Raw genomic sequence first — 21,285 nt, 5'->3', positions numbered from 1 at the left:
TTTGTGTGAATACCCTTTCAGATCAGATCTGCTTGTATATTGAACGTATTCTGTTTTTTTTCTACAGTCTGTTCTGGGTTTGGCATATTTGACATTCCTGCTCTCTTTAATCATTGAGGGCAGTCTGACCCTGTTTTGTGTTTTTTTTTTTCTTCATGTGCTGTCTCAATGGCCTTGTTCGTAATCACATAAAATGTCTTTACCAAATAAGTGCTCCCATATTGTTCTGTAATCGGCGTGTGTATTTTGTGCCACAGTGGCATAGTTAGCCTCTGTATACACGCGCCCCAATGATCAATCTATTTGCATGCTAGCCATTAATTAACCAGCTCAGTCACTCACCTTTAATACACCTACTCTGGGTTTTCTCACACCATTCAGCTCATCCATCTGCTGAGCCGATATCTTTCTGACCATTACTTCCCCACTACCTACCTACGGGAAACTGACGGTCTTTCCACGCATGACCGTTGCAACAAATCATTTACCATGAATATGCATTTACCACACATGCCTTTACTACGAAATCAGGCATACTTGTTAAAGGCATGTTTATTGTAAAGAATGCGTGTTATAACCACATTGTACACCCAGGGGCCAGGGAAAGATGGCTGCAGCTGGGGGCGGTTTCAGGGCTCAGGGCCCGTAAAAGGTGCGGTTTTAAAGCACTTCAGGGCCAGGTAGGGGGAATGTGAATGGCTCCCGTGTTCGGGGGGGGGGGGGCAGTGGAGGACTAGCTAGTGGCCAACAGGCCGAGTGGTGGAGGTTAGAGTCCACCCCCATGGGTCCCGGCTTACATTATCCGAAGCTTACCATAACAGTAGAAATGATGCTTGGATGCCTAGGAATTCCTCTCTGCAGCTGGCCATAAGCACCATTAGAGTTTCATCCCCAACTCCGCCCATCGTGGCCTCAGCCTGCAAGCAGAACCCTGCGGCATGCCACCACGTTGGAGGATTTGTAGTGGGAAAGTGCAGGCAGGCCTGTGGTAGAAGCAGCCCCTCCCCTGTTAGTGACCCCTCCTACAGAGCTACGAAACGGCCACGCTCACCATCCAACTAGCGCAGGTGGGTGATTGTGTGTGCTTGTGTATCATTTTACCACGCATATGTTTTTACCAACCATGCCTTTACAGCGACATTTTCACTGTAAAGGCATGCGTGATAATGCCATATTCGTGGCAAAAATGTTCGTTGTCAATGCATGCACAGTAATGATGCATGCGTGGTATTGACAGCGAAGTAAAGGCATGTGTGGTAGTTGCATGCATTGTTCTGTCATGCAACCCCTTCCTACTCTTTCACCATTCATCAACTTACCCATCCACAAACTCATTCTTCTACCTGATCACACATCCATCCGCCGAATTGCTCTTTCACCCATCTTGCTACTCATCCGCCATCACTCGCCGACTTGTCTGGCATCACCAGTAGGCTTGTCAACCATTACCCTGGCTCATCTATCTACCACGCTACTTGTCCACCATCCAGCTACTTAGTCGTACGGAGAACCATCCACTCTTACTCTCATCCACTTACCTACTCTGACTCAAAACATACCCATCCCCCTACACTTGCTCATTCGTCAACACATAAACTCCTCCATCTACTCACTGGTCTGTGCATCTGTCCTCACCATCCACTCACCTACTCGCCCATCCTTGCATCCATTGACTCACTTAGCCATCTACTCACCATTGATCAATGTGCTCATCCACTTATCCTTTAATCACCAACAAGTGAATATTCCACCGGACACATAGTCTTCCATCCACCTACTTACTAATTCATCCTCCTTACTAATTCATCCTCCTTACTATACATTATTTTGCCTCCCTACTCTCTCAACCATCTCATGCATCCCCCATTACTTCCCCTGACTCACTCATTCCTCATCTGTCTAGCTGTGCATAAATCTGTTTATTAACCAAACTATCCATCAACTAATCATATATTTACCTTAGCATTGCTATCCACTAACTCATCCTGTAGTCACCTTGTCCATAATACACATACACATACAAGCTAAACTTGTACATCAATTCCAATGCTTCTCCACATGCACATTGCAACAAATCATTTACCACAAATATGCATTTTCCACGCATGACCAATGCAACAAATCATTTACCACGAATATGCATTTTCCACGCATGACCAATGCAACAAATCATTTACCATGAATATGCATTTGCCACACATGCCTTTACTACGGGGGTGATACCTCTAAATCGGTCCTAGGATGTTTGTTTCCAGTCCAGGGAGGACCTGGCAGGTCAGGCTAGACTATTCCCATGGGGAGCATGGTCAAGACTGATTTGCAGATTGCGTGGTCCAAATTGGAATGGCATGGTTAGTAAAAGAATGATGGATTTAGGCCCGGATCTCTGACTGGGGATGAGTGCTTGACCTTGTTCTGCAGTCCATCCATCAATTGTTCTTTTTGGGCTACACAGTCAGACATGCTCTGTACTGAGAAGCCAAAGGGCCATTTCTACAGCATTGGTCACTCTGGGATCGGATTCTAGAATCATGAGCTTTCTCTGGGACTCCTCATGCCAGGAACTATGCGGGGGTTCTCGTGTACAGTCTCTCCTCCTTTAGGGACAAGCACACTCCTTACCTCTCTCAGCAGGCAGGCTTCTAGGCTCTTTAAGCGGAACCTCAGCTTCTTAAATATTAATTGATGACTTTAGGTAATGTCCCCCCATCTCTGAGAGACTGTGTCAGACCCCAGCTCTGATTTCTCTGCAGGTCTTGGACTTCTCCTTGAAAAATTTTCTTCAATGGTCAAGAAGAACTAGGACCTGGAACATCGTTGAATGGCTTGGATCCAACTTTTAGATTCATTTTCCAGACAGTGGATGTGGATCCTGTCTCTAAGGCTTCAGCACCACTATCGGTTGGTTCTCTTTTAAATGTAATTTCAAGACTGCTCCCCAGGCACAGCCTTTGTGCGAAGTGCTGTTTCTCAAAGCAAGTAGCAGTGGGGCTGACTCTCCTTAGGGGTGACCAAAACATGTGCTCAGAGAAGTGTGAGTTCTCTGCACCTGACAGTCATCAGCTTTCCTGAAGGAATAATCTGGGACAGGCAAAAGGGAGGTCCCTCTCTCGAAACTCTCTCACCTTGAACAACAGAAACTCCAGCCCCGTCCCTCACCACTCCCTCCCCTTGAAAAATAGAAACTCAATTTCTGTTTCTCACCCCTACCATCCACTAAACGGCAGTGCTCATGAAGAACTAATGAGCAGTTCTTTGCCAGCAAAGACCTCGTGGATTTTTTAAAAGTAACTCTGTCTCAGTCCTCTCACTTAAGTGACTGTCTCCATTCTCCAGACTCAGGAATGTAGGCATTACACTTTCACTGTCTGGGGAAGCTATCCTCACAATGCATCTTGTGCTATATTAAACCAGGGGCATCCACATGCACTTAAAATATCAGATTAAGGCTTTGGCTTCCACATAACATCAGGACTTTACACAAGAGGTATTAGCAGGCCACACTTTTTTGACGCATAGAAAATGTTCTGGTCACATTACATATGTATAAAACAAGGTACTCTCTGCCACCACTGCTTTCTGTGAAGCCCACATGGCATGAACAATAGTCGACTGCTTACTGTGAGGGCACACTTGGTGCACCCCTATATATCACCTGCGACAATGCATTGTCAGAAACAGGCTGAGGCCTCTGCACTCATGCTAGAATATTGTGACACCAGGGAAAAAATAAATCGGGGTACCAGTTTCACATGTATCCTTGCACTTAGGGCAGGGCTGTGTTCCTGTGTGCCATGCAGGGGACATTTCTGTCTCACATGTGGGAGTGGTCTGAGCCCAGGAATAATGGTGTTTGTTTGCTGAACTTTGTATTCCAGGAATGCTCACAGTGAATCCTGAACCCTATAATGCCCCATGATTCATTACAAATCCAAAACTGCAACTCTAGACCAAAATGAGCACAAGCCTGTGCACAACATAGTCTGCATTTCCATCTTGTTGAGCATCCCCGAAAAATACCAATTGAGCTGCATGACCCCAACATGTCAATAATGCAATGGAAGCATGTTTTAAAGGAACATTGAATCACTAGGATCACAAGGCTATGGATAGAGGAGGCAGCAACCTATCCCCTTTATGGAGATCTCCATTACACATCATCAGACTCACTGGCCTGTCTTTAAACTGCCTGAGACACCTAATTTTAACAGGGTGGCAACACAACTGTCTCATTAATTCTTTCATGTTTGAAATCCTACGTTTGTTTATGTGGATTTTACAAGTAAGAACCTAATTTTGTTGATTACAAATTTCGTGCTACACATTTGGGATAAGCCTTCACCATTTCTCTTCACTGTTTGTGCGTACTTTCAATTTGTGTTCTCTCTTTAACTTTAGTTACTTAAACTTGGAGGTGACCATTTGTTCAGAGTTAATTTTCATTCATATAAAATAAACTCAACTGTGAAACAAGTGCACCTGCAGGATTGTTTACATCATGGTCTTCAACACCTTTTTTTTAGATATCTGAGCCAATAAAAAAAGTATGTTTGGGTCAATCTGGATAGCACATATACTACCACAGATACTTGATCAAACATAACATAGTAGACATACATTTGCCCCACAGGGGTAGGTAACATCACATCAATTTTATTGGAAGACAATACTGTTGGAGATATAAGCATCATCCTCAAAGTTGCAATCAATAATGAGTAGATGGCTAAAGGTTTCCCCACTGCATTTCCACACAAATACACCAGGTGTATCTCTGCAATAACCGTCAAGGTATTATCACTTGAACTGTACAGTGCATCCAGTAGTACTCTCCTGTTGACCCAAGTATCTCTAAGGATTAATCTATCGAAATGTCGCCGAAAAAGACGAACCAGTAAGATCAAAATTCAAACCAAATAAATCCACTCTCGCTGGTGCGAACACACCGCACTCACCCTTCCGTGTCTACAGACACAAAAGAACAGAAGATGTGGAGGGACTGGGAGCATTTTATATGGGTAGGGGGTGTAATGTGTAAAGGAGGGTGATTAGGAGGTAATGGTACTTCTTTCTGCTTGTGATTAGAAAGTCCAGCATTTACACACAATAACTTTTTACCTCTCCTCATTATTACCCCAATGTATCTGTTGAATTTTTGCCATCAGAGTAGATCTAGATTTCTCTTTAAGATGTATTTGTCTTGACCCCCTTGGGCAGTGTATTTGGTTATGCCCCATGTCTTTGCTCCTGATTTACTATCGCTGTGGCCTGCTGCAAGTCAAATGTATATAACCTGAAACCCATCCCTTTTGTATTGCATTTCAGCTTTCACCTTCAGAGTAGACATAATTCGGTCTTATAGGCTTTTGCATTTGACATTAGCACTTTGCCTTCTGTAGCTTGGTAGGGATGCCTGGAGATCAGCCAGATCAAGTTAACCAGCCAAGGTTCTCATGATCTAAACAGAGTGTTAATAATCAAGACCCTGATCAAAATGCCACTGATACGTAGAAATGTTATATTTATATGTTATGTGGTTCATCACTTTATCATTACTCACATGTCACGCATTTTGAGGGATGCCAGTGAGAGAAGGTTACCTGCTTATTTGAATGATTATGTTTCTTGATTTTTCTTTTGTTTATTTGTTATGTTTCAAGCTTTGATTAATACATGTTATTTGTATATTCGTTGTGTTGATAAAGGGGGGAGATGTGTTATATTTATATGTTATGTGGTTCATCACTTTATCATTACTCACATGTCTCACTCATTAGAATGTTGCATCCTTATGATGCCTTAGATGGTTCTAAGAGGATGTCATGCCTGTGGCATCAGTGAGCAGTTGGTCCAGCTGTGTCTGGCATGAAGATGTTCAGGTCTTCCTTTGAAGAATAAATCCACTTGGAAATATTACCAGATCTACTTGGTTTATTTATCATAACAAGAAATTCATCTGATCAGCTCACTCCCTGCCACCCAAACATAATCCTCCTTCCTTCCTTTCCTCGCTAACATCTTGCCTCCTAGTTTAAGTTTCAGGAGCTCCTAGACGGCTGCCAGCCTGCCAGGCACAATTTCAGTCAGGTGACAGCATGGAATCAGTACTGGTAGAGCTGTCGGGGAGCTTTGGGTCTAGAGAAATGATGAAGATCCAGTTTGATGCAGTTTGACCTATCCGCTGTATTCAGTAGGGTCGACCACTCCTTTCTTATCTATTGCCTCAAAGATTATTCCCTGAAGGGTTCTGGCTCCGAGTTGTGTACAGCACTTCTCAAGGATGGCACTCTTTCGGTCTCTCTTGCTCCATTTTGCTCCTCTGGGATGGAGGTGGCTTCTGCAGCCCTTCTGGCTCCCCTTTCACCTATCCTGTTAAACTACAATGTTCAGCCGTGAGGCAAGTTAATCCCTTCTTTTTGATTTAGGGCATTTTTGTAAACTTAACATATGCAGATTTTGCTCAAAACAATCAGAAGATCAACACCATCAACCGGCTCGGTAATCGTCTGCTTGAGATTCAGAGATGGGTGTCCCCCCGTTTAATCAAGCTAAAAACTGAGATTTTATTGGGGGCAAGACTCTTGCTAATCTCAGAAATGTACAACCTTTTCAACTGCGCTCTTTGCCTATCCTTGTGACCAAAGATGTAAGCGTGCTTTTAGATTGTGAGTTTTCTGTTTTTGCCTAGTGTTTCTTGTGCTGGGTCCACAGTTGTGGCACTCCTGGCATTTGGAGATTAGTAGTGTGCCGAGTTCTGGCCTGTTCAAATAGTTTTTTAAACTAGACAATTTTGTAAATTTCTAGGCTTAAGGTTTTGACTTTCTTCATGTAAAATCCTGAAATGTGTATGCAATATTCTGTGTGGAGTGTTCAAGAGTCCTGTGGCATGAGTGTTCTATCTGTGGCGTTTGGAGCAACACTCTGGAGCAGTTTCTGCGTTGTTATCTATCTACAATAATGTCTCTTTTATTACTTTTACTTTACCAGTCGTTACAGTTTATCTGTGCGTTCAGTGGCTTTTAGCACCACGATGCCGCTCAGTGAACGTGTGCTTAATAAATAACAAAGAAATAGATCCCATTGTGCTGTAAGGGGAATCTGAAAGACCTGTCTATAAATCCTGTTTACATTGTGGAGAAGTGTGGCTCAATGCTTAGAGCGGCAGACCTTGATGCAGAACGCTGGCCAGGGACCAGAGTTCAATTCCCGCCTCGGCGGGTTTCGGGCTTAAATTCCTCTGACCGGATATTCCCGCCTCAGTGCCGATTCTAAGCATGGGTCCCACGCTGCAACTCTGGGCAATAGCTTGCTTAGTCTCCACAAAGGCCCCCTGATACACAAGGGATGCCTGGTTTCACCATGGGATGCCCAGGAGTGGACACCCCACAAGGAAAAGCCAGGAGGGGTTCCCTTGTGGTAGGAGTACAAGCGCCGGGATGCCTCCGGGTCACTGTTCGCGCTATACAAATACGCCACATTTACATTTACATTCCGAAAGTCTGCAATTGAAAAATACTGCCCAGACATGATTATATATAAATCCTTTCCGACAAAACTGTTCAGAAATTTGAGACTGCACACTGGTGTAGGACAATCTGCATGGCAGGTTTGTCCCGGGCTGCCGTTTAATGAAAATAAACTGATTTATGAAACCAGTGGAGGCTTTGGTGAAGATTTTAAACGCCTACATAGGAGTTCCTTTGAAATGATCTGTTTACATTGTAGCAAAAAGACCAACAGATGAACACAAAAGAATGATCAGGACAAAGACTTTTTTTTTCTGCAGAGATTTATAGTCTTAACCTATTTTGGGACGAATACCTAAAAATACATTCTTAAAGTTTGTTAGATTATTGCCGCAGGAGAGGCACTCTGGAGACCTTAATACAATGGTATGTTTTCAATATCTGGCAATGTTAAGTCCCTTGTAATGAACGGACTGGTTGTTAATATTTAGAGAGAAAGAACATTCGGGGGAAACAAGGCAGGTAAACGACTAAGCTTTTCCTAAACTTTTCATGAGTAAAAATACTTAACATTTAGAGTTCTGCTTAAAATATTAGAATAAAAGTTTGTAGTATCCTGTCCATGTTAATGTTATGCCAATTTCACCACCTGTTCAGCCAGTGTGTTTGTGCTGTGTGCTGCATGGAATGTTCGAGGGATGATGCGCTTCGGAATGTTGGGAGCCTGTGATGTGAAGTGACCGTTGAGAATAGGCTTGATAGAGCATGCAGGTCACCAGACTATGGTTTTACCATACTCTCCTGGGCCCATAATCAATAACAACATATAATTTAATCAGGTAACCTTTGCTCTACTACCAGTTATTTTTACCTATTAGGTTCTATACCATTGACTTACCAATCATTGTCGCTGGTACCTGTAAACCTATTGGATCAGGGTGTTAGATTGAAGATAGGTAGTGAAAAATGACAATTGCACTCATATAATAAACACAGACTCGGGAAAGGTTTAAACTCTTTATCTACATTTCTTAAATGGTCATGATCCAAAGAAAAAACACCAAAAGACTCTCATTAATGAAAATCAGAATCAGAACGTAACTATGCAAAAGATGTATTAAACAGTTTTCAAACATTTAGCAATAGGGAGGATAAGAAAAAAGGAACATGATATTCTATCAAAGTGATTTTGAGCATTTAACAAAAGGGAGGGTAAGAGAAAGGAACATATGTAATCAAAGCTTTAATGATAGGAAGGGTAAAGAGAAGGAAAACAATACAACGACAAACCCACACAAATTTATATTTACCTAGAATAGTGTGAAGACCAACCCTGGCCACGGGTCCGTTAAAGAATAGAAAACCCCAAAAGTTGCAGTCGCCAGTATGCCAGCAGGTGCAGATTCAGCATCAGGACAGGTAAAGTCAATTTGGATCAGGACAGGACCACCAAAGGTTAAGACCGGCACCCGCAGTTCAGTTGCAACGCCTGCCCTCACTGCAGCTAACAGCCAGAACCTCGATTGGGTTATCGAATTCACTGACAAAGTGCTTCACCAGCACCTCAGCTTCCCGGACCCCGATTGGGTCCGCGAATCTTCTGAGAGTGCTTCGCCCACACCTCTGTTCTCGATCACCTATTGAGTGCGTTGGGTCAGTGACAGGTCAGCTATTCGGACAAGTCGGACAAATTAACCAGCTAAGCCTACCCTAGTTATACTATTTTCCAGGTCAGTGTACCACCCCCCAATGTTGCAAGTGTAAGGATCCCCAAATTTGATTGGACAAAGAATGAGGAGAGGTCATCACACCATACCAAAATGAAACTTTTGCCAATGAATATTATAATAATGTTCCCGCCCATTATTTTATTTTCTCACGTATGTTTTATTCCACCCGGCAGTGAACGTATCAATAATGATTACCATGTAGTCCATTTTTTAGTTCAGCTTCCTTCACAGGGGTCAGAAGTTGACTTTCCCAGGAACATCTTCTAGCAAGTCATGTCTTGGCCGGGTTTCAATGCCAGTGCTTCAGGGTTTGTGTTTCTTCTTCTGCGCAGACGCAGTTTCTTTCAATATGGAGTTCAGCGGTAAGCGTCAGGCCCAAAATTAGTTGCATATAAGAATAGAAAAGAAACAGTTTGAGAACACAGAATAAATGAATGCACTGTATACCACTTATCTCTACTCTATGCCCATTACTATATTTTTAACTATTACATTAAGGTTATGCAGAACGAACAGCTTAGCAAAAGCAGCAGTGCAAGCTTCAGGCATGCTGTAATACAGAGCAGCCATTTTAGTTTTAATACGTCACGTGAGTGTGATAGACGCATGTGCAGTAAGAAATCCCACATCACATTGCCGAAATGTACACAAGGTCACTGGAGACATTTCTTCATGGTCCTTTACGCAGCTGTAGTGTAGAATACGCACTGGGCATTTACCCAATGATGTAGCACTTTGTAATTACTAGTAGAAAGTACTCCAGTTGGGTAGATATTTTGTGCAAACTGTGGAATTATGTTGGAAAAAGGGGCAGGTGAGGTTCTGTTCACACCCAGTTAGTCGCACAGCTACTGACATACAGACACTTATACACTCACTCACACACACATTTTCCCAATCTCACACCCACACATCCACACAATCACTCACACACACAAAACCACTCACACACCCACTAACAAATCTGTATAGCCACTTCTACTCACATTCCCACATAACCACTTACACACCCATTCACAGACCCACACAGCCACTCACACACCCACCCACACATCTGCACAGTCACTCACACAAAACCACTCACACACCCACTCACAAACCTGTACAGCCACTTCCACTCACATTCCCATATAACCACTTACACACCCATTTATAGACCCATACAGCCACTCACACACCCACAGATACATACAGCCACTCGTACACCCTCTCCTAGACCCATACAACCAGTCCCAAAGCCTCCAACCGTCCCATACATCCACCCACAAACCCACTCACACACCTACACAGCCACTCACAAACTCATTCACACACCCAGACAGCTACTCATACGTCAGCATGCAGACCCATACAGCCACTCTCACACCCACACACACACCCAATCATTGACTCCCAAATCCACTCACACACCCACTAACACACCCTCAAAACTACTCACACACCCACCCCTACACCCATGCAGACACTCACACACCCAGTCACTGAACCATACAGCTACTCACACACCCACTCACAGACCAATACAGCCACTCATGCACCTACTAATGGACCCAAACAGCCACTCACAGACCCATACAAATGTTCACAGACTGGTACAGCCACGCACAGACTGGTACAGCCACGCACAGACTGGTACAGCCACGCACAGACTGGTACAGCCACCCACAGACTGGTACAGCCACCCACAGAATGGTACAGCCACCCACAGACTGGTACAGCCACCCACAGACTGGTACAGCCACCCACAGACTGGTACAGCCACCCACAGACCGGTACAGCCACCCACAGACTGGTACAGCCACCCACAGACCGGTACAGCCACCCACAGACCGGTACAGCCACCCACAGACCGGTACAGCCACCCACAGACCGGTACAGCCACCCACAGACTGGTACAGCCACCCACAGACTGGTACAGCCACCCACAGACTGGTACAGCCACCCACAGACTGGTACAGCCACCCACAGACTGGTACAGCCACCCACAGACTGGTACAGCCACCCACAGACCGGTACAGCCACCCACAGACCGGTACAGCCACCCACAGACTGGTACAGCCACCCACAGACTGGTACAGCCACCCACAGACTGGTACAGCCACCCACAGACCGGTACAGCCACCCACAGACCGGTACAGCCACCCACAGACCGGTACAGCCACTCACACGCCCACTCACCGACCTATGCAGTCAATCACACACCCACTCTAAAGGTTACAGGTTATAGTTAGGAAATACAATTTAAAAAACCTTCATAATTCACAAAAAAAACAAAGGTTACATGGACCACATAGTTAGGAAAAAGAATGAAAAAACCTTAGAAAGTCATAGAAAAAAACAAATGTTACAGGATCATTATAGTAAGACTCAAATTTCACACGCACAAAACCATAGAAATTCAGTAGTTATATCTAACTATAACTTACTCCCCCGCAATGCACTGCTCACAACCTCCGGCATGGTCAGTGAGATCACTGATGGCTCATCAAGGGCGTGGCTCTCCTCTCCTTGCACTAATTGGCCAGACACCAGAGAATGGGGTCCCCGGCCCATTGCCTCCCTCCCTTTGCAGTAATTAACAGGCTCCGGGGATGGAGTCCCCTGGGCTAAAACTGGCTCAGGTCGGGGACTGCATGGCCCTTCCCTTTTAGTAATTGACTGGGCCCCTGGGGAAAAAATTTGCCCGGGGTGTGGTGCCAGGCCCGGGTATGTGTTTTCCTGGTCTGAAATGGGCCCGGGAGAGGGGCACCCTCCCCTTTTAGTGATTTGCTGGGCCCGGGGGGATGGGGTCCCCAGGGCTGTAATTGACAGTGGTGTAAAATAGGCCCCCACAGCCTCTGCAGCGTGGGAGGCCCCTGAGCTACAGGGGGTCCCCTCAGCACAGTACCCCTGCGTGAGCGCTCCTGACGTAGTCCGGGGGGGCCTCCATGTAGTTTGTAGGGGGCCCCCTCAAGTTTCGTTACGCTATTGGTAATTGACCCAGGGAGGAGAGATGTGTGCCCCTCTCCCAGGTTGCCTGTATATGGGGGACGACAGCCAGGTCCTGTGGCTGATTCCCACCCCCCTCCTCTGCTGCCGAGCATGGCTGAAGGCCATGCCAGGCGTGGCAGTGATGGCCTGCGGCCAACTGCTGCTGCGCACTGCCACTGCCAAAGGCGGAGTTGGATGCAAAATGGGTGTGTGGGAGGGTGCCTGCTGGGCCTGGCCAAATGCCAGAATTTGTATTTGTGACCTAGACATGCACTGCTACTTTCCCCACATATTACATCTTCTATGACATCATTCATAATATAACCACCCCCTTTTGTACCACATCATTCATAATATAGCTGCAATATTTGTAGTGAAATTATTTATGAGAAAACTGAGCATGGCAGGGTCGCAAGTTATAATTACCTTAGGGCACGAGTTATATAAATATAACTATTGAATTTCTATTTTTTTGTACATGTAAAATCTGAACCAAATTATAATGACCCTGTAACATACACACACACACACATATATAGTTTATACATGCCTGTAAAGTTTGTACTGTGCATATGCCTTTACCATGCATGCCTTTCCAACAAAAATGTAAGTATTTTTCAGGTATGTATAAACCCTTTATATATATATATATATATATATATATATATATATATATATATATATATATATATATATATATATATATATATATACTGGTGCTGTTTCACTTGCACTATTAAATCACCTTACGCCAGTTCTGGTGGTCCGTCTCTCAATTCGCTTCGCCGATCTGATCGAGTGGAGGTGGCGTGTGGGGTTTGTTCTTGGTATATATATATATATATATATATATAATCAGTGAAAAAAACATAGGATTCACACACGTTATAGTTAAGAATTAGCATTTTAAAAACCTTTGAAATTCACTGAAAAAACCATAGGTTTCACACCAGTTATAGTTAGCTGGTCATTTTACTCATACAAAACCTTTGAAATTCTCCCGTTATAGTTAGTTCAGCTAACTATAACTCGCGTCCCCGCAATGCACTGCTGATGACCTCACATATTACATCACTCATGACATGGTCAGTGACATCACTCATGACATCAGAGATTGGCCTCGAAACACGTCTGATGAACTTGACTTATTATAAAGGAGAAAGGCCATGAGAGCTGCATCTAGGCCAAGCAAGCCAGATGGCAAAACAGTTTCGGCATCCTTGCCTAGCTCACAGGTGAGTGCGATTTGTAATCTCCTTGTGGTCACATGGTCCATAGCAACAACTACAGGCCCCAGCATGCACCAAAATGTTAATATCACAGTGATCGTTTCATCACAGGTGTACAAACTGTCAAATTCATCAAGAGCGCAGTGCCCTTTGCTGCCTTGCACAAAAATAAATGCCTGAAAATTCGGTGTCATGGAGAGAGAATGATCTCCCTCCTCTCCCTTTCTCCTTCACGTTACAAATTTGCCTCGGTGTATATATATATATATCTCCTATAAAATACTTACATTTTCTTTGTAAAGGCATGCGTGGTAAAGGCATACGTGTGGTAAAAATATCCATTATCCATGGTAAAGACGCATGCGTGGAAATGACCGATTTGTAAAGGCATGCACAGTAATGGCACTTGTGATTCCATCATACAACCATTGGAGTACACAAAGTATGTCAACAACTTTATATAAACATGGGACAGAATCTTCCAGTCATTGTGCCTGTTGGACTTGGCCCTTTTTGCAGGGTCATCCCTGAACTTTTTGCCTCCCTCCTATATTTTTTCCTACCTGTTGTTGGCTATTTTATGACTCTGGACACCTTACCACTGCTGATCAGTGCTAAAGTGCATATGCTCTCCCTATTGTAAATTGATGTATTAATTGGTGATTCCACAATTGACTATTTGGTTTACTTGTCAGACCCTAGTACGGTTTCACTGAGAGTGCCCAGCTCTTGTAAATCCAAATGCTGCTAGTGGGCTTGCAGCACTGGTTGTGCCACCCACAGAAGCAGCCTTGTAAAATGTGTCTAAGGTCTGCCATTGCAGAGCCTGCGTGCAGTCTGGTACTGTCATGCTGACCGGGCAAGTGCACCCACTTGCCAGTCCCTAAACCTTCCCTTTTCTTCATATTAGTCACCCCTATGGTAGGCCCAAGGGCAGGGTGCATTGTAAGTATAAGGTAGCACAAGCCCTGATGTGTGTGGCATGTCCTAATAGTGAATTACAGCCATTTTTGTTTTTCACTAGTGCAAGGCTACCTGTTCTCCATAGGCCAGAATGGGCTGTTAGAATTTTTACATTTTATAATCCTAACCGACTCAGAGAACATGGTAGAAATTCAAGTTTAGTATGCCTGGACTCAGAATAATAAAATACATCTTTTAGTGAATTTTATTTTAATATTCTGTGTTTCCAAATACCACTTTTAGAAAGTAGGTATTTGCTTGTCTAACCATCCAAAGCCTGCCTCTGCAAGGTTGTGTATTCCTTTGTCTGGTTTTGTGAGTGACAGGGCGCAGGTTGTGTGCCATAGACCATCGTGGTACGAACCCCGCTTGGTCTGGGTGAACTATATCTGGCAGCAGAGGGAGCAGGTGATTCACCAGTAATTTGGCGAAAGTTTTATTGGCCACGTTGATCATGGAGAGTCACATCGCTTCGCCGGATTGTGTGGTTTAGGCATTGTAACGATTACCTCCTAGTGGAGCGACAGCGGCAGCTCCCCTGCAATCAGGGCATCATTGTACATCGCTGGGAGATGCGGGGTCAAGAGGTTGGTGTACACGTTCAAGCCAGAGCAACTGTATGATGTCAAAGTAAGCTGTCAATTCCTCTCCGCATGGCAACGGGGTGGCACTGAAGAGTCTGGTGAAGAAGGAAGGAATGGCTTAAAGCAGTGCAGCAGGGAAATATTGCCATTCATGATGCACATCTAAAAGTTCAACCATGTAGTCCGAAGCCTGTGGAGCAAATTGCCCAATGTCTCCCTGGATGGTATTCTTCACTGCAATGATGTGCAGTCATTTTAAAATGCAAATAGTTTGTTTCCTGCAGGGCCTTTTCATCGTATTCCAAGAGTTTTTGGTGAATATTCGCCATGGTAAAAGCGCTCTTGGTGGTGAAGTATACCAGTTCAAGAGATCTAAGGACTCCCCCAAGCTTAGTTAGGGGTTCCCAAATTGCTTTGAGAGCACCTGCCTGATTCAGGATGCATACCCTCCGGATAACTACTTTGAAAGCCTCCCATAGTGTAGACTGGGAGGAAACAGACCCCACATTAGTGGCGAAATGGTCCATAATCGCAGTGCGGATTTCGTCTCTAAAAACCGAGTCATGCTTAGCCCCAGGAGCTAAGCTCAAGGTAAATGTCGGCCAGGCGGCAGAAGGCAGAGACAATTGCATTAGTACCGCAATGTGATCTGAAAGTGTGCGGGGATAGGTGAGACACCGAGGTGTTCCAGGTGAGAGCATCTCAGATAAGTAGGCAATATTCAATTCAGGACCACACACATTCATTACACTGGCGCCCACTTGGCTGCTCGCATGTTTTAACTGCCAAACATCTACCAGGCAATTGTCCCTCATCAAGTTGTGGAGCTAAGCAGCTGTGTTAGGGTTGCATTGCATGGGTACCCTGAGCATACCACATCAGGGTCGAGCACTACATTGAAGTCACAGAGACAGTGACATGTGGGTATGGGATATGCTGAGGAGGATCTTGACTGGTTCTCGTATTGGAAGTTAGTTAGTTGAGTGTCTCCGGCCTGTGCAGAATGACAAGGTGAACACACAGTGCCAAAATCATGCCATAACATGGCCAGCAGCCCAAGCATTTTTATTTGTTTTCACTTAGGCTGCCATCATCTGGGTGAGTTTGTGACACCTGGTAAGATGTATTTCGAGCCAAGATCTGATGGGAGAATTTTAGGGCAGCTTTGTCATCTGTGAAGTAATGGGGTTTCCCCTCGTGGAAGATGCATAGTTTTGCAGAGTAAAGCAGGGTTTTTGTGATTTCCACCTTCTGAAGTATTAGTTTGGCCAGGTGAATGTGAGACAAGCCTCCTGCGCAGCCAGCATGAAGTCTGGATAAAAGGAGACAGTGTTCCCTTGATATTGAATCAATCGATGCTCGCAACCTCGCCGAAGGACCACATCGCAACCACAGTAGTTGAGGAGTCTTGCGATTATATGTCGGCCAGAGTGCTGCGTAGGGTCTCGGGCTGAGCAACCTATGGGCCCTCTACTATAAAGACCACTGATGGTCTTTGCCAATCATATTAATCTTCCCCCCCCCATAGCCCCTTTGATTTATATCAAGTAACTCAATTCATTTTTTTCTTTCCTTAAACTAGGCATAAAATGTATCTGTGTATTAAGTGGCACGCTGGCATGACAGTTTCGTATATTTCCGTCACACGCGTAAAATCATTTTCTTCCTGTACTCCGGCAATTCCACCAAATGCCGATAAGTATCCCTGCACAGGTAGACATATTGTTCTCGCTTACCACCCTTAACAGCATATGGCATTCTTGAAATAACATCCAGCACTATTAGACATGATTACTACTAAAACATTCAAAACACCCCATCCTTACTTCACCCAATACTAATTCTCACTTTTCTTATATTTGTTATATACAACTCTGTTTCATTTCTTACATTTACTTTGTTTAACTGTATTATCTTCTTTCATTTCTTATCTCATCAACTGTTCTCATTTCCTTTACACACATGCTGTCTTTTTCATACTTTCAATAATTACCACTATCAAATTAGGAGCTATAAAAGACATCGATACCTATGCCAACATCATGTTGTACATATCATCCACATCCCCAACTTGCTCTCCATTGTTAATTTCAGGTATTTTGTCATGCATTTTTACCACAATTTTTCTGCGTTAAATTCCCAGATGGCGTAACAGAATATTTTGTTTCTGCAATTGAGAAATTGTTTCTCCACCAGAAGCAATCAAACGACTATAAAAGTTGTTTTTCCAGTCACTCCACAGCAGTATAGGCTCCCCTGCTTACGATAAAAATAATGGAGGATGACCTATGCTAGCTGCTTCCATGGTTACAAAAACAGAAAGAATTAAAATTGCAGTAGGTAGCAAAAGAAATTAAAAAACAAATCAAGACAACAAGCTACACCAACTAGCATACTAACCTGTAGAATTGGATGTTAATAACTTCCTTTCTCGATTATCTATATACAACGTTCAATATTCCTTTTAATTCATAGAGCTTTTAGTATTTTCTCTCTTCTCTAATAACTGTAGGCTTAATTGAGTCTCCCTCCACAACTTGCTGCTCACACAGTTAGATATCCCACTTCAGGTTACACTTGTACTTGTATGGCACTTATAAGTAAGAGAACGTAAATGCTGCAGCATCTAATGTACATACAATACCCTTTGCATTCGCAACCCAACACTGTTAAACTTCACACCGAGTGTTTCTGCATGTGTGAGCTACCAAGACGGCACCTGCAGACGTAGTGTCACATTTACTTCTCCTCATGTCGCGAGTGATGCAGACCAGAGGCAGGTAGCCGCATTTGGGAATTCTTTCTTTCATGTTCGCTTTTAAGCCTCACAAGATGAGACAATATTGATCTTGAGATGAAAGTTTCACTGAACCACAACTCTAGCCGGCAGGTGTGCATCTCATACATCTACGCTCAGAGGGGATTGATATAAGATTACAGTAAAACGATAATCCCACAAAACAAATGTAATTCAACATAACCCAAAGCAAAGGAGGGGATGGTTAGAACATTACAATGCATATCTCTGGAAAAATGATGGGTAGTCCATTATAACAATTCCTCGCAGTTATCTGTTAGCTTTGTCATTTATTGCTGCTGCATGGAGTTCGACAACAGAAAGTAACATACGTTCAGATCTCCTATTGCACAAGTTTGATCCTTTGAATGATCTTATTTTGGGGAGGGTCACTTCCTAGCTCGAAAAGTCATATTATTTTAAAAAATGTGCTAAGAATTTCGTGAACGGATACTGTTAACAAAATGCTCATGTTCCTAGTTGGTGGTGTTCAGTACTGTTATCTGAAGCGTGATGAAGAAAGGCATTGATCACTCAGTAATTCTACAGCCTAATTGTTACATGTAGATGAAATGCACACCTTCCTTCTGGTTGTAAACAGCCATTGTTGTTTTGCCACACCTTAATGTGATGGTCTTGGTGCACTAAATCCCGAACGCTTTCTTTCCACAGGACACAACCCTGACAGATGGAAACTCGTTTAGCTCTTTGGTGCCTACATCACCTTCATCCATGATTAATCAGTACAAGTTCGAAGATGAGCCGGATATCAGTGATATATTCATTACAGTGGACGACCCTGAAAGCCACATTACTGCAATTGAAACTTTCATTACATACCGAGTTGTAACAAAAGTGAGTGTGATCTCTTTATATGGTGTACGAAGCACACTAAGCAGGTGCTGCTGAGGCAAGTGCATCTAGCCATCATTGACACTGCCCATGTCTTTCATGCTTCTGAGGTTGATAAAATGTGTACCACAGAGGTGGCTAATGATAAGCACCAACAGGCAAGGTATGTTTTGCTTTCTCATAGCGTCAGTTTAGCTACAGATGTTATTATTATTGTTATTCACATTCGCAATATTATGTTATATGGTATTAATGCATTATAATACGTTTGCTTGATGTATCCTTAAAGCTACTGACAAATTACATAAATGTAAAACTGTTTTCTTTTAGAAAATAAAAGCAATTATAATTTTTTATAATGTTATGGATTATTTGAAATTGGAATGCCCAGGGACTATTCGAGAATCTCACTTCTGACAGGGTGGTGGATTTTCAAAGATCTATGGCTATTGAGCCCAAGTCATCTGATACACAGCTCGCAGTGAGTGACTAATGAAAAAGATGAAAGTATATTGCCTCCTGTTAAGTTTGGCATGGATCTGCATGTCTCCAGTTGGATAGAATGCTGAGCCTTTCAGACTCTCTTCTGAAAAGAAGAGCAACAAAAAAAGTCTATGGCATGCCAGATGTATCTCACACAATTGAAGTTTAGACCAGTGGTTCCAAAACTTTGATTTATTTAAAAGAATTTTTATTGCAGCAGAAATATGTGCACAGTCAAGTCACCTACTCGGGGGTCTATGACTGTTTGGATAATGTAAAAATATTAGTAGAATAATAAAGTAAATATAGATAAAAAAGAGGAATTTAACATTTTAAAACTGTACATGCGAAGGAATTTGAAGCTGAAAACAAAAGTGTATATTGCTAACATTAGCTTGATCCATGGGAGCAGCTCAAGTACGCAAACAGAACCTAATTAGGGAGTTTGGTGGCCCAGGCTGAAGCTTTAGAATGCCCTTACAAAATGGTCAAAAGGAACAAATGATGGACGGAATGTTGAACAATGCAAACATTCACCCCCAGTCACAAGGATCTGGGTTTAATCCATCGTTCTTTTGCTCACCACCCCAGTTTGGACCCAGCCCAGCAAATCAGGCTCATGGGAACAGTCCAACCCGAACTGCCAAGCCAGGTCCTTCTTGGTCTTGAGACAGGTTTTGGGGCAACACCAGTCATCAATCAGGCTAGCTTGAATCCAGTGGTGTAGTGAGCTCTGGACCCACGTCTGGGCATACCCTTCTCAATTAGATCAACATTAGCAAAAGGAACAAATGATGGACGGAATGCTGAACAATGCAAACATTCACCCCCAGTCACAAGGATCTGGGTTTAATCCATTGTTCTTTTGTCCACCACACCACCCCAGTATGGACCCAGCCGAATGCTAATCAGTCTTGACCCTGTTCCTCATGGTAACAGTCCAGCCCAAACTGCCAAGCCAGGTCCTCCCTGGACCAGAAAGAAGCATCCTGGGACTGGTTTCGGTGCATCACCCCTCATCAGGCAGGCTAGCTGCAATCCAGTTGAGCAGTCCTTTCTGGACTAGAAGCAATCATCCTGGACCGGTTTTGGGGCATCACCCCACATCAGCCAGGCTATGTTGAATCCAGTGGCACAGAAGGCACTGGGCCCATGTATGGACATACCCTTCCCACTTAGGGCGACAAAAGCAAAAGGAACAAATGATGAACGGAATGCTGAACAAAGCAAACGTTCACACCCAGTCACAAGGATCTGGGTTTATTCCATCACTCTTTTGCTTACCACGCCACCCCATTTTGGACCCAGCCATATGCAAATCAGTCTTGACCCTGTTCCTCACAGGAACAGTCCAGCCCGAGCTGCCGATCTACAAAAAAGATAGAATGTACTAGGAACAAAAAAAGTGGTAAGATAGTCGCAATACTGTTTCATCTTTTAGAAATAAACCCACATTTTTAAAAGAGCCAACCTTCCTATAATTTATATAAAATGTGATATTTGTGTATCTGTTAGATTTAATACTGTTTATTTACTTCTATGCATTGCTTTGAGGTTCAAATTATAGACATTGGGTAGGACGTGATCCCTAGCTTCCAATAGTGATACAGTGGGAGTCAAATTGTTAACCGCTGGTGAAGACTAAGCCTTGTAGCCTTCTTTTGATTACAATGGATAAGTCCCTGTGTCCAGTTAGAATACAGCATGCCATTTTTTACCATTTTTAATTTGTTGTGGTTAGTTTACTTCAAGCTTTGGCAAGATGCCTACATAAAGGAACTCCTAATTGGAGACAAAAGAGGTAATTTCAGTTTAGGAAGTAAGAAAAAAAAATAATGGGCTTAGTATGCCATCTACTTATAGCATTTTCCCTTCTTTTGTGACAGAAACATTCTTTTTCTATTTTTCTGATTTACATTTTCCAAAAGCCATAAAACAAAAAGTAATGAATATATGGGTAATCACCACAGGCGAGTCACACTTTTCATAAACCTATAATAAATAGTAATGCTTTAGTTTGGCATTATATATGAGATTTTATTCTTTTCGTTTCATTTGTAGACAACTCGAGGTGAATTTGACTCCAGCGAATATGAAGTTCGAAGGCGTTACCAAGATTTCCTTTGGCTAAAGAGCAAGCTTGAGGAGACTCACCCCACGTTAATTATTCCAGTAAGATAGCTTGTTTCTTTAATTTACCTTCTGAAAGGATGT

The 21,285-nt window shown here is 43.4% G+C and overlaps 1 protein-coding gene across 1 annotated transcript in view; it reads left to right on the top strand.

Annotated features, from left to right (window-relative positions):
* The window catches only part of SNX7 (sorting nexin 7), a 189,851-nt gene that overhangs the window by 14,654 nt on the left and 153,912 nt on the right, over positions 1-21,285 (top strand). The window contains exons 2-3 of the mRNA XM_086954685.1: positions 18,409-18,591; positions 21,133-21,243. Of these exons, the coding sequence (XP_086810811.1) occupies positions 18,409-18,591; positions 21,133-21,243 (294 nt within the window). The remainder of the gene's footprint in view (positions 1-18,408; positions 18,592-21,132; positions 21,244-21,285) is intronic.

Source organism: Lissotriton vulgaris, chromosome 1_1, assembly GCF_964263255.1.
Source record: "Lissotriton vulgaris chromosome 1_1, aLisVul1.2, whole genome shotgun sequence".
Taxonomy (NCBI): domain Eukaryota; kingdom Metazoa; phylum Chordata; class Amphibia; order Caudata; family Salamandridae; genus Lissotriton; species Lissotriton vulgaris.
This window is presented reverse-complemented; position numbering and strand designations above follow the sequence as displayed.